The sequence below is a fragment of the Octopus bimaculoides genome, chromosome 1 (genome assembly GCF_001194135.2).
Source record: "Octopus bimaculoides isolate UCB-OBI-ISO-001 chromosome 1, ASM119413v2, whole genome shotgun sequence".
NCBI classification, from domain to species: Eukaryota; Metazoa; Mollusca; class Cephalopoda; order Octopoda; family Octopodidae; genus Octopus; species Octopus bimaculoides.
Window position 1 is genome coordinate 87,916,855 of NC_068981.1, and position 13,252 is coordinate 87,930,106.

At 31.7% G+C, this 13,252-nt stretch overlaps 1 protein-coding gene across 3 annotated transcripts in view; it reads left to right on the forward strand.

Moving 5' to 3' along the window:
* LOC106880021 (lysine-specific demethylase 6A) overlaps positions 1 to 13,252 on the forward strand; it is a 168,017-nt gene extending 154,765 nt beyond the window's left edge. For all 3 annotated transcript variants that reach the window (XM_052968091.1, XM_052968094.1, XM_052968099.1), the window contains 3 exons: positions 1,332 to 1,516; positions 4,018 to 4,144; positions 5,862 to 13,252. In XM_052968091.1, the coding sequence (XP_052824051.1) occupies positions 1,332 to 1,516; positions 4,018 to 4,144; positions 5,862 to 6,353 (804 nt within the window). In that variant the 3' untranslated portion in view covers positions 6,354 to 13,252. The remainder of the gene's footprint in view (positions 1 to 1,331; positions 1,517 to 4,017; positions 4,145 to 5,861) is intronic.

Here is a 13,252-nt window from a genome sequence, read left to right on the forward strand (position 1 = left end):
GGCTTGTGCGGGTGGCACATAAAAGACACCATTTCGTGCGTGGCCATTTTCGTGCGGGTGACACGTAAAAGCACCCACTACACTCTCTGAGTGGTTGGCGTTAGGAAGGGCATCCAGCTGTAGAAACTTTGCCAAATTAGATTGGAGCCTGGTGTTGCCATCCGGTTTCACCAGTCCTCAGTCAAATCATCCAACCCATGCTAGCATGGAAAGCGGACGTTAAACGATGATGATGATGATGAATGGGAGGAGGAGAGCCTGTCACATGTTGACCCAGGTGAGGGACCAGCTACCCGAATCGGTAGCACCCTGGTAGATAAAGCAATTAAGGATATGAAGTCAGGAAAAGCCCCCGGCCCATCAGGAATCATTGCTGAGATGCTTAAAATATCTGGTAATGTGGGTTATGGTCTAATCCGGTAGTTCACAAAGGAGTCATACCCAATGATTGGCATAGCAGCACCATAGTCAACTGTACAATGGTAAAGGTGATGCTTTAGATAGAAATAACTACAGAGGTATGAAACTGCTGGATCAGGTGATGAAAGTTAGTGTTTAGCAGGTGTATGAGTGAAGAGTTATACTACAAAGAAAGTAGTCCTCTTGATTCAAGAAGAAGAATATTTGGTGCACACTGTTTAATGTTTCATCAGTCTTGATCAAGCAAATCTCCAATCAAAGATATCCTAACCATGACCATCCCATCTTACACATCTTTTAAGTATTGTACATCTAGGACCACATTATATACCCTTCCTTTTATAAAATGATTGAATGTGATTTGTTGCTATTTCTAGCAGATCAAGCAACAGTGTAGAAATCCCTTTATTGCTTTTAGAGATATGTGGTAATATACAGAGAAACAACTGTATTTTTTAGTTTTAAGATTGTCATTGTGGTTCTATCCTCTTGCAGAGAGATCTTCATTAACAGAAGTTATTAGTTGATTATGTTCTGCTAATGTTAACAACAAAACTTGGGTTAGTTGGAAAGTTGAACATGTGGTCTGAGTGGTTTGTAGTTCCTAATGATATCATATTACTCCAATATAATTCTTACTCTTCAAATACTTCTACCAAAGTTGCAAGCATGAAAATTGCCTATCGGAAGTAAGGTTATATTTTGATCATTTACCTTCAGTTTTTAAATAACTGACTTTTAGTACAATGTTTGTATGTTCAAATTATACTAAAAAGTATAAATCTTTGTATATTTTTTACATACATTATTAACCATAATTTGCTTTTTTTAGCATTCATAATTTTAAATTAAAATGTGACAACTGTGTAAGAACTACTATGGTTATCAATATTTGAAAATTTGTTTTCCAGGGCTGGTGCAATAATATTGCATGGAATGTAGGACCACTCAATGCTCTGCAATTTAAACTTGCATTGGACCGTTATGAATGGAATAAGTTGCAGGCTTATAAATCAATAGTTCCAATGGTTCATTTGGCATGGAATCTAGCACGAAATCTGCATATATCTGAACCTATGTTGTTTGAAGTAATCAAGTAAGTCTTATGTTTGAAGAATCAGTAAATGTATTTTCATTCACTATTTTATTATTTATGAATGTTATCCCCACCAGCTGCAATTTTTTTCATCAACATGAAAAAGTTGTGGATTTATGATTCTCAGGCAATGTTTTGTTCCTCATAGAGAGAGAAAGTAGTGTGTGTGTGTGTGTGTGTGTGAGAGAGAGAGAGAGAGAGAAAGATAGGCAGAAACAGTTGATGGTAAAACTAAAAATATACTTTCCAACAGGTAATCCAACTCTTATATGTCTATTCAATCTCTTATTTGATTTATTTGAAATATTGAATCACTAAGTTTTTCAATGTGCCTTCTCTCTAAACAAAAGCAAAAACGCTTGTTATGACTTATTTTTAAAGAAAAAGGTATACATTAAATTTTCCAAACCAAACAGACTTCCTGAAAACTATGGAAAAAAACTATTTTTATTTCACTTGAAAACTATGGAAGAAACTATTTTTAATTCACCTGAAAACTGTAGGAGAAACTATTTTGATGTCACCTGAAAACCATGGAAGAAACTATTGTGTGACTGAGTTAAATCATAGTTGTAGAGACTTCCTACATGTCATTTTCAATCATCCTAACATCCACTACCAATTCTGAAAGCTTTATATCTGTTATTCTTTTGACAAAGTATATCAAATTTTTCATTTGCTTATTTTCTACACAAGTAAATCTCCCTATCTTCTATAAGTATTTGCTACCTCATTTTATCCTCTCATCTTGTTTTTTTTTTTCTCAGTCTTGTCAAACTTGCTCTTCCTTTATGACCACTTTTGCATGGATGGGCCTCTAATTTAACTTCTTTTATTAACTTTATTTATTCACTTATTCATTTATTGCATCCATATTTTTAAGGCCTGAACTAATCAATACACCTTGCTCCTTCCTAGAATGCCAGCCCTCTAGAATTCTGTCTTTCATCATGGCTTTCCTGCAGGAAAATTGATGTCATTAATGTTCTTGAGTATTAATGGCATCAATCTTGCAAGTCAAACATCTGCAGGGAAGGAAGAACTGGGTGTAGGTGGACACTACAAAGGTCATGAAGTATATGTGTGTATCATGAATGCATGAGTGGAGGTAGAATCTGCCCAATCAGTTCTGAGGAGCAGAACCTATTATAATAGCAATAGAAAAAACAGTGCATCTGTGAATCAGAGGCTGAGCATGTCTGTGAATGATATTACCCCAGTCGGTCAGGTGGCCCCACCATTTCTGGATACAGTGTCTGTGTATAGCAGCAGCACCATCCAAGAAGTGAGAGCAGTATTCCATTTTTAGTCTTACCTGAGGTTTGTGTAGTGTCAAAATTGCTGTGAGCTGAAGTACTTTCTGGTCCTGAAGAGAGTGGCTGTCAGGTGAGAACCTCAGTGAAAGTGAAGCCCAACATTTGAAGTAATAGTGAGGGCTCTAGCTCACTATTTCATGATGTGAGTAGCAATTGTTTTTTCTTGCTCTTGAAAGAAGCAGAGTTGACATACCTCCATTGGAAGATGTTTCTGAAGTTTTTTGTTCATAGTATGGTTTTGGAATATGGTATCTATTTTGAGAGTGGATAATGCCCTGTTTGAGAGGTTTGGAGAGAAAAAAAGATGATACTGTCTGCATTGGAGTGGACATTGTTAGATATAATGGCAAGTAAAGAAGGTAGACTAAGAGATATAAAACTGGACCTTGTGTTACACAGTAGGGTGATCTGATAGGAAGCTACCAATCAAAGTGATACAAAGCAGGTGAAGCCCTTAGCCAGACTGTTTCAATCAATGATTCATATACCAAAAACTGTTTAAACGTTTTGCTGATGTTAAAGGTGACATTGCTTTCACCAAATGTCTCCAAGGTGAGAGCTCATTGATGAGATATAGATTAGGTCACCAGTTGATCTGGTTTTACAAAAACTTGTGGTCATTAAGTAGGCAGAGAAAGTTTCAAGGTATTGGAAGATATTAATGGCTATTTCCATTATTTTAAAAGATACAGTGACAGTTGGTAGAGTTAGGTGCCTTTCTTGGGAATGGGATACATTGTGGCATATTTCCAAAGATCAGGGTACATTCATATAGAGGAAGAAACTGAAGAGTCTGGTAAATGCAGGGGTTAACTCTAGGTTATGTTTGAAAATAAAGTAGGGGCATTCTCACTGCTCAAGGTTTTGTTAGTTTGAAGCAACCAAAGATGCTTTCACACTTAGAATGTGTGTGTATATTATACATGGTAGTAAAATATTTGGAAAATTTACTTCTTCCACTCAGTGATAGGAAATGTGAAACTCTGAGTAACAGTTTGCTTTTCAGCTTCAATAAAATTTTATCTTTGACTCTGCCTTTGGTATTAAGTACTATTTTCTTCTTGTGTTTTGCATCTATGTGCTTGCTTGCATGGAAATATTTATACCTGAAAACTATTTGTATTTTATTGAAAGATAGATATCCTGTGTTCAGTTATATTTATATGTACTTTTATATATTTATAGGTCTTTCTTAATGAAATCTCTCCGCCAAATACAAATGTGTTTGGATTTCCTAGAGGCCTATGGTGTTGAATTAAAGTGGCATGGCCGTGTTCAGAATGAAGCTGCTCACTACTGCAACGATTGTGAGGTGTGTATTGGCTGCTTTTCCATTTAACTTCTTTAATTTTTCAAATGCATTCAGTTCAATGCATCAAGATTTCATTATCTGTAGTTTGTTTTTAATTATTTTAGTATAGTGTATCCACATTTAATCCTTTGATACCAATCCACCAGACACCACCCTTGGTTTTAGGATACAAACTTCATGTTTTAAGCATTGTAAAATTAAAAATTACTGTCAAAATGTTGTGTTATGTTCCAAATACCAGCTTAATTATGACAGTTGTTTTACTAAATTCTTTCCTATTTTCGAAATTAATGAGATCAGAAATAAGGTAACAAAAAAAGTTAAAATAGTTATCTTTTAAGTTTAGAGACTTTATTATCATCATTATTTCTATTTTTATGCTGTAAATATATTGGAAAGTTCCTCAACTACAGCATCATTCCATGTGGTTTGATTCAGCATTGTTTTGCATGAGAGTTACGTTGTATATTCCTTTTACAGCTGCTGTGGCTGTGCTTGTCATACCTATATTTGAAAATTGTCTTTACAATCTTGGAGATTAACTATATTGCATATTAGTTTTAGCCACCATGAAGGTAAGGAAACCAGCTAGGTGTGTTTATGTGGACCAGGGCTTTCTTTCTCTTATCACTTTAACCTACCTTGATTAAAAATACAAAACAATGTGCACTTAGTGTTTTTGTATGCCTGCATGAAAGTTTTCTTTGTAAACCCAAGACCTTTTCCACTCTATTGGTTTGACTCAGAAAGAAATTATTATAACATGAATTTTGAACAATATCATGTACAAAAACATCATAACAGCAAGCATTTTAAGGTCATTTTCCATGCTAAAGGAGTTAACCTTTCAGGTCTTTGACAGTCTTCTCTAGTCTGCCTTGTCCTATAGATCTCATCACTTACCAACCCTCTTGCTCTCATTGCAACCTCCATTGTATTGAGCAATGCCTTTCTTAGTCTTACTTCACATTTATTTCCATCACTCCTCTCATCTGGCTACTTTTCTCCTTCCCAACCTTCTCTTCACAACATCCATTCTCTGCAATTCGCTGTTTGTGTTGTTCTCTTTCAGTGATGCCTGGCTCATCCACCATGTAGCTCTCATTTGTGTTCTGTCCAGCCTTCTCTGCTGCTCCACATTCATACTTAGATCTCACTCCCATAAGTCATACTACATCTGACATATAGTCTACTCCTTTCTCTTCAGTTTCAATGGCTCTACCTTCCTCATTAGCATGCCATTCTCCCGAAACCTTTTCCACGTACATCTCTGAATCTGATTTTCCTTCTCCATTCAGCATATCTTAGTAACAAAATATGTTCACACCTTCCATTTTCGTGTTATTTCCAAGATAAAACTCAGCATTTCATCCATCTGAACTTCACACTTAAATGTAGCTGACACATTTGTTAACTCTTTCGCACCAATACAATTTCCATGAGCCCACTTAATGCCTATCATACGATGAAATTTACTGTAACACCTTTCCTTAATACAGTGCACTTGACCACTTTTCTGGTCACTCTATCTCACCTCTTGCTGTCATCATCTTTTATTGAGTTACCTCCATACATAATATGTTCTGAATGGATTAATTTTTGAATGAACATGTATCTTAATCAGTGAAATAATCTTATGTAAGCAAGTTATAAGGTAAGGTGACACCAAATGTTTATTTTACTTAATTAACCATAATTTTTTTCTTTTTATTTGTAGGAAGAAGTTTTTGATATCTTATTTGTGAGTGAACAAGATAAAAAGCATATTGTCCACTGCCTAAACTGTGCTTGCAAGATCAGTCCAAACTTAGAAGGCTTTGTCGTTCTTGAACAATATCGTTTACAAGACTTAATTGATATGTTTGATAAATTTCAACTTCATCCTTCAATTCACCAAGTAAAAAGAGCTCCACAGACCAAACAAATAACTTCATCACAACAACAACAACAACAACAGCAGCAGCCATCACAATCAAAACCAACAAGTATCAGCAATTGTTCATCATCATCATCGTCATCATCATCATCATCTTCGTACTCTACCATTACATCAAGCAGCTCTACTTTGGCACATCAGGCAGGACAGCTACCTCGCCGAAGTCCTTTAGTTCATCTGCCATCTACAGAAGCTCTCTCTGGAGCAGTACACATACCTCCCCAGCTGCTCAACACAACCACATCAACAACAAACAGCTCTATGTCTAAGTAAGTCAACAACTGTGTGCAGAGCAATAGACTAATCACAAACGTAGGGCAAACATTCATCTTCATTGATGCCTCTTAAACCAGAGGACTAACTATCTGCCATGTAATTCCTTATAATAAAAACTGGTTCTCTTTGAAGATTCTTCAGCTTTTTGGCTGCAAGACATAGGGTGATCTGAAAGATACTTCAGAGCATTTTTGATTATTATGCAAGTCTTTTTTTTTTTTTTTTTTTTTTTTTTTTTTTTTTTTAGTTTGTTTGTTTTTCCCCTTTCCCTTCCTTCCTTGTTAGCCACTGTAGTTAACATCTATATCCTAATACTTTCCTATCCCTCTGAAGAGAAAGCAAAAATTACAGCCAAAATAGAGTCTGAATTCCAGTCTTTCAATTCCAGTAGGTATTATGTCTTTCAGATGTGATTAAAATAGGATACCTATATAGAAGCAAGCATGTGCATATACATGCTCTCACGTGAATGGCTATGCATGTATTTGCACACACTTTCGAAAATGAAATGTTCTGTTCAAAAGGATTGTAACTTAATGTGTTTCAAAGGCAGTTTAGAAAAAAAAAAATCCCAATATTTTTATTTAACAGATGTTCTCAGAAAGTAATTTGATATGGAAGTGATTTTAAAATATTACTATCCTATGATAATGTACCTGCCATTGAAGCACTTAGCTGTTACTGAAATTAAGTTAATAAAATGTACAACTTTCATTTTAGAGGTAACTAAAATATAAGTAATCATTAATTTGGATTACACTTAGACCCATTTTAACCAATTTGTGTTCTTACTAATTTCATTATTCTCTTACTAAAACCTGTTGTTAATATGAATGTTCATAAATAGTACTAAATAAGAGTTTATATTTACAATAGCATCAGTTCCTTTCTCTATTGGCTGTTAATCTTAAAACTGGCACCTGTGTATCAGACATTATTTTCTTTCAATTTTTAATTCATTACTCAGTTGCCTTGCTTTTTATTCATCCAGGAAAAGTTTATATTTAAAGCAAATATCCAACAGATAATTTTAAATAATTGGAAATATAAAATGTTTTCATCAATAACTGAATCGGTACTGATTACAAATTAAAGCCCTGCCGCTCTACACTTATGTCTTAATATCTACCCCCTCTTTTTTTTAAGTGGTTGTAGTTGCAATTCATTTTGAATATCGGGAAACGAAAAAAGACTGAATTTTTGCATTTATCATTTATATATACACATATATTCTTTTTTATTACTGCTTTTATTTTATAACCCCTCCTCTCTGGTTTACCTCTTTTACGGACTCATATTTTCTGCCTGGAAATATCTTTTCCATTTTGCAAGGTTACCTGGATTGTCTTTGAACATGGCTTGGAATTGTCACTGCCATTGCCTCAATCTTCCTCTTTATTGCCATGCCAACAGGTAACTAAGCAACAATCCAACTAATCAGCCATAATAATATGTGGCTGTTTTCCTTTCCTTTTTCTTTTTTTTTTTTTTCTTTTTTTTGTTATTAGCTTAGAAAACTGTTTTATCTAAATCCTTTTGGTAATTTTTTTGTGTTCAACTCTGGTAATTTAGTGGTTCTAACAAAAAGCCTTTGAAACCTAAATTTTACTGAAATTATATTTTCCTTTTTAAATTTCATTTTAATTATCAATACAAGTTTAAATTGAATTTTCACAGTTATATTAAGTAAATTATTTACATTTATTTAAATTTTTTTTAGTGAAAAAAGATTTTCTTTCCGCAACAAATTTAGTTCGTTTTTCAACCTAGATTTTACCCCTTATCTCGGGTACCATTTGATTCAATGGCAGATATATCATGAATCATGTATCAAGGATCTTGTCGACAAATCTAAATTAATTGAGGGCAGGGTCCTCGTATTAACAGCTGGATTCAGTACCAACATTTACTAATGTGATTCAGGAATTCGACTATATTTCTTCATCACATAAAACTTGTGATTTTTGTGCCAATATATCACCAACCAGAATTTATTTTGTATGCTAGCGTGTGCGTGTGTGTGTTATTTTTATTTTTTCCTGTGTGCAAAACAATTTCTAAAAATCTTATTCACCACTGTTAGTGTCTCTTTTAAAAAATGTTTTCTTTTTGTTGGAATATTCCAATTCATTTTGGTTGTTATTTTTATATTTATAATTTCTTAAAATACTTTTTAAGTAATATTTTTCTTTTAGTCTCATCTACAGTTGGCAAAACTATTTAAGAAAACAGTTATCTTGAAGGGAAGTCTTTGATATTTGTTTTGTTTTCCTCTATTTTCTAGCAGTTCAACTGATTTCAACTTTCTAACAGTACTCTATCACCTCAAAAACTCAGAATTCTATTTATCAAGCAGTAGGAGATACCTTAAAATTTTATTTTATTAATTATTACCTCTCGTATATAAATTTTATATGTCATGTAACATTTTTGTTTGCAAAATAATGTATGAAACTGGTTGGAAAGAGAGCTTCAGTGACTATCACTTTTAGTAAATTCTAAGAGTATTGAATTCAAACTATCTTCAAATTTCCAATGTTGATGCCATGTGAAAGAACAAATACACAATTTGTAATTGTGATAATGGTTGTTGTATTGCTACTGATGTATGTGACCTCAGGGACTTACTGCCACTGTTATTATCTCTTCTGTCCTTTGAGGCTCACATGCTATATAAGTTAAAAGGTTATGTATATGGTATGTATGGATTGCATTATATATTTCTTTACTGACTGACCAATCAGACTATCAGATCCTAAAAACCACTGCCATTAAATTATCTGTATACCTTTACTTGGAGATAAGCAGCAGTAATGTATAAGTCACTATTCTCAAACATCTCAGCTCTTTTATGCACCCAATGAATATTTATTTTGTTAAAAATTTGTTTTTATTTTATAAAATTAAAAACTTTATTACTAAGTGAATGTTAATCAGATATTCATCACTTGTTTGACATCTTCTTTGAATCCATCTTATTCTAGGTTTCTTGGCTTATGTTGAGTGTATGTAAAATGTTACTTATGAACTGTAAAGTATCATGTCAAAAAACTTCCCCTTGCTAACTACTGCCATTACAAATCTTATCTTTTTAAAAATATATCTGTTGTAAGCATTATTTATTAAGGCTTCACCATATTGTGGACTATCTCTGTGAGCTTTGTCCGTCCGTGCACTAGTCTTATGAAGATTTGCCAACCTACTGTTCCCCTGAAGACAATTCGCAATGCTTGCCATTTCTATACAAAGAACAGCCTTTGCAATCAGTTCTTAATATAAGCACCAGGGTAACTAGTTGACAGTGTCAGTTTGCAATTTGGTAATATAAACACACACAAACACATAGTTATAATGTATCCTTTCATGTAAATTAGCTTTCTACAGTATTTTTTTTCCCCTGTGCTCATGAATAATTCATTTTGTGGCCTTCATTATTTTAATCAGTTTCTCTCATAAAACCTTATTTAAAATTAATTTTACATTGATAATTCTATTGGTCAATAATGGCCCTTTGCATCCATTGATCTCATCTCATTTTGTTGAATAGCAATTTTCCAGTTCTAAACAAAAATTATCATTTATATAATTAACTTTATTTATTCCTGTCTGTGTTGTTTTATCTAATTTTGCAAGCCTCCTCTTAATTTTAATAATGCTCAGCAGTTATCATACTTTCAATTTCTTTTAAAATTTGATTTTTACTTTTCTAGTTCTGCAATGGAAAACCTATTTTCTAATATTCTGATGACTGATCAGCCATTATTAATATAGTTGCTACTGACGATGATCATAATTATAACAGTTTAGCACACTTAATGTATACAATTTCACAAGAGAAGATGGCTCTAAAAGTAAATACTTGAGTTATTTTTCAAGTTAATAAGTCTGTAATTTGAGGATTATTCATTAGGTGAAATGAAATGTATCTAATTGCAGCAGCATAATCAAAGACCTTAATTTGTAATATAATGTATAAAAAATGGTTACTGACATTGGTTAATAATAGGAAAAAAAAAAAAACGTACTTAATATAGGTTTAAAGTATTATATGCTATTTTATAACATATATTAACTCAGTTACTGTGTCTATATCATTGATACACAAGTTGTATTATCATGATTGGTAATTTCTATTTCTGATCAATTCTTCTAACCTTCAATATTTTTCTATTTTCTTCAGATTTTTAAATATATATTTTAGATCATTAAATTATTTTTATGTCATTAGGAAAATTTGGGGGGTTTGGTTTTGTTTCCAAAACAAGGTTTCTTTATAACTTTATCATCCGAATTTGTTCACTTTATTTCATAACGTGTGTAATTATCTATTACACATCATTCCATACTCATCTAACTAGTATTCAGTTTGAGATTGTTTTCATAATCTATTTAGTTCATTTGTGTTTGCCCTAATGCTGATTACATTACTAAATCAATCAGTATATTGAGATAATGAGGGCCACTTATAAAAATATATTGAAATGAGGACCACTATAAGAAAGAATAGTTTATATTGCAAAACAAATATTCCTAAATGCAGAAGTTTTAATTACTTTGTATAAATGGATTCGCTTTCATCTTTGTGTATTTCACAATATTCCATAGTCTTTAACAGATTATTTCAGTTGCTCTGAGAGTTATGACTGAATCAACATTGTATAATCTTATAGTTCATAAAATCATTTGCTCTAATGCACTATAATTAAAGACTAGTAATCTGTTATATTAATATTTTAACTTTTGCTTATATACTTTCAAAATTGCTATAATGGATCTTTCTAGTTGACTACCATCAAATTATACTGAACATCTGTATTGAAGTTCCTTTTTTATTCAGTGTCAAAGTGGATCTTTTTCAATATCTCAAAATGATCTCTTCCTTTCAAAAATTGTACTAATTTTAAACCAGCTTATTTATTCTAATTCTTGATGATATTGATATGAAAAGTAATAGGAATATTATATTAGGTTTTTAATACATTTTTACTTTTATATATGTTTGTAGGATCTTGGCCAACCAGATAATAACTTTTTGAAACTATGGAAAATAGTATTCTTCAATTACTTCCAATGAATTATTTTAAAAAGTAGAAATAAGGAGATATTTCATCTCCTGATCATCTCATCTATTTATTGCATTTTATATCATCATTTCATTCATTTGTTACAAAATAATAAAATAGAGATTTCTTTGTAGAATACTTTTATTTCTGTGTGTATGCGTGTGTGTGTGTGTTTCCATTTTCACTACTTTTGAAATGTTTTTATAGTATTACTGGTTTGCTCAGAGTCTTCTCTTCGATTTCCTATTATGTTTCTGTTCTTAATATTTTAGAGTAAAGAAATATTAGATGACACGTATTTTTATCATTTCAACTCAATTACATCCTGTCTATCATTGTGATCTCTTTAGATACTTCGCTTTATTCTCCACTTAATATTACTCTATTCCCTAACGTATCTTTCTTTTTCAATTATATGGTTCTTTGTAGCATCCAGACAAAAACACTAGAAAAGCCATAAGCAACCAAATAACATACACACACACATGCAAACTCTTAAAATTTTAAATGAAAATGGTATTGTAACAAGATATTTGCAGAAATAAAATTATCTCATTCTAAATGATTTCTAAACTAATGAAGAGGTTTGAATATAATGAAATGGATTTTCTAAATTATTGACTTTTGTTCCTTTGTGTGCCTGTGTTTGATTCTTTTTTTTTTATCATTATTATTGATAATTGTTTTAATTATTCAGTAGTTATTCATTTGTAATCCACATCATTTTATTTTTACTTTATTGGCTTTATATTCTGAAATTCCATCAGCAGAAACATTCTGTAAGATTTATATAACATTCTCAAAGTACATTATCTCTATGAAAACATTTCTATTTCATGTGTAGGTAAAATTGACAAGAAAAGCAAAATATCTCGACACATAAAGCATCTTCCTTAAATTTTTCTGTTTGATGAATTAATAAATTATTTCTTATTTAAAAATAAAATTCTGTTTGATATCTCTTGGTGGCCATGTAAATTGGAAGGTAGATTCCTTTTTGTGTTTACTAAAAAAGAAAAAAAAAATGAATTTTCTATCTTTACAACTTGCTGATTTCACTGCCACTTGATCTCAAATCATCATATTTGACATCTAAATTAATGTTCCAACATGAGGTTCACTTTAAAACATTCTCTTCTTTACCAATACTATATTTTGTTACTTTCATCTACCCTTTATTTCATCATAGATGAAGGTAAATGTTTGTGATTTTTTTTTTTAATTACAAACTCCAACAGATGTAGACAATGAAGATTTTCTTCTTTTCATTTTTTTAAAAATTTTTGAATTTTATTTATTAATTTAAAATTTTTTTAAAGAAAGGGATATAGACGTTAATCTTTTGTTTCCCCTTTAATTTGATCTCTATAGAAAAAATACAGGATTGCCTGCTTTTGATTTTCTGATTTTATAGTATATTTAAAAACAAAATATATTTCTCCCATGTAGTTAACTATCAGTGTATTTGTTTGCTGAGTGGGTTTCCTTTCCTATTAAATAACATACTCCAAAACTATTTTCTTCTTCCTCCTCAATCCTGCTATTTTTTAAATCCAACAAATTTTGTTTATAAGACCAGTATTTTTAGTTTTTAGATTTATACAATATATATACACACACACACACACTTAGACAGAAAATGTGTGTGTGTGTGTGTGTATCTATATCTATCTATCTATCTATCTATATATATATATATATATATATATATATATATATAGATAGATAGCTATTTTATTTGTTTTGTTTATATTTTTTCTTTCTTTCTCATCTGAAGTGGTCACCAAAATAGATAATTTTTCAATAACGTAAGTGTAATAATGTCTCCAGTCC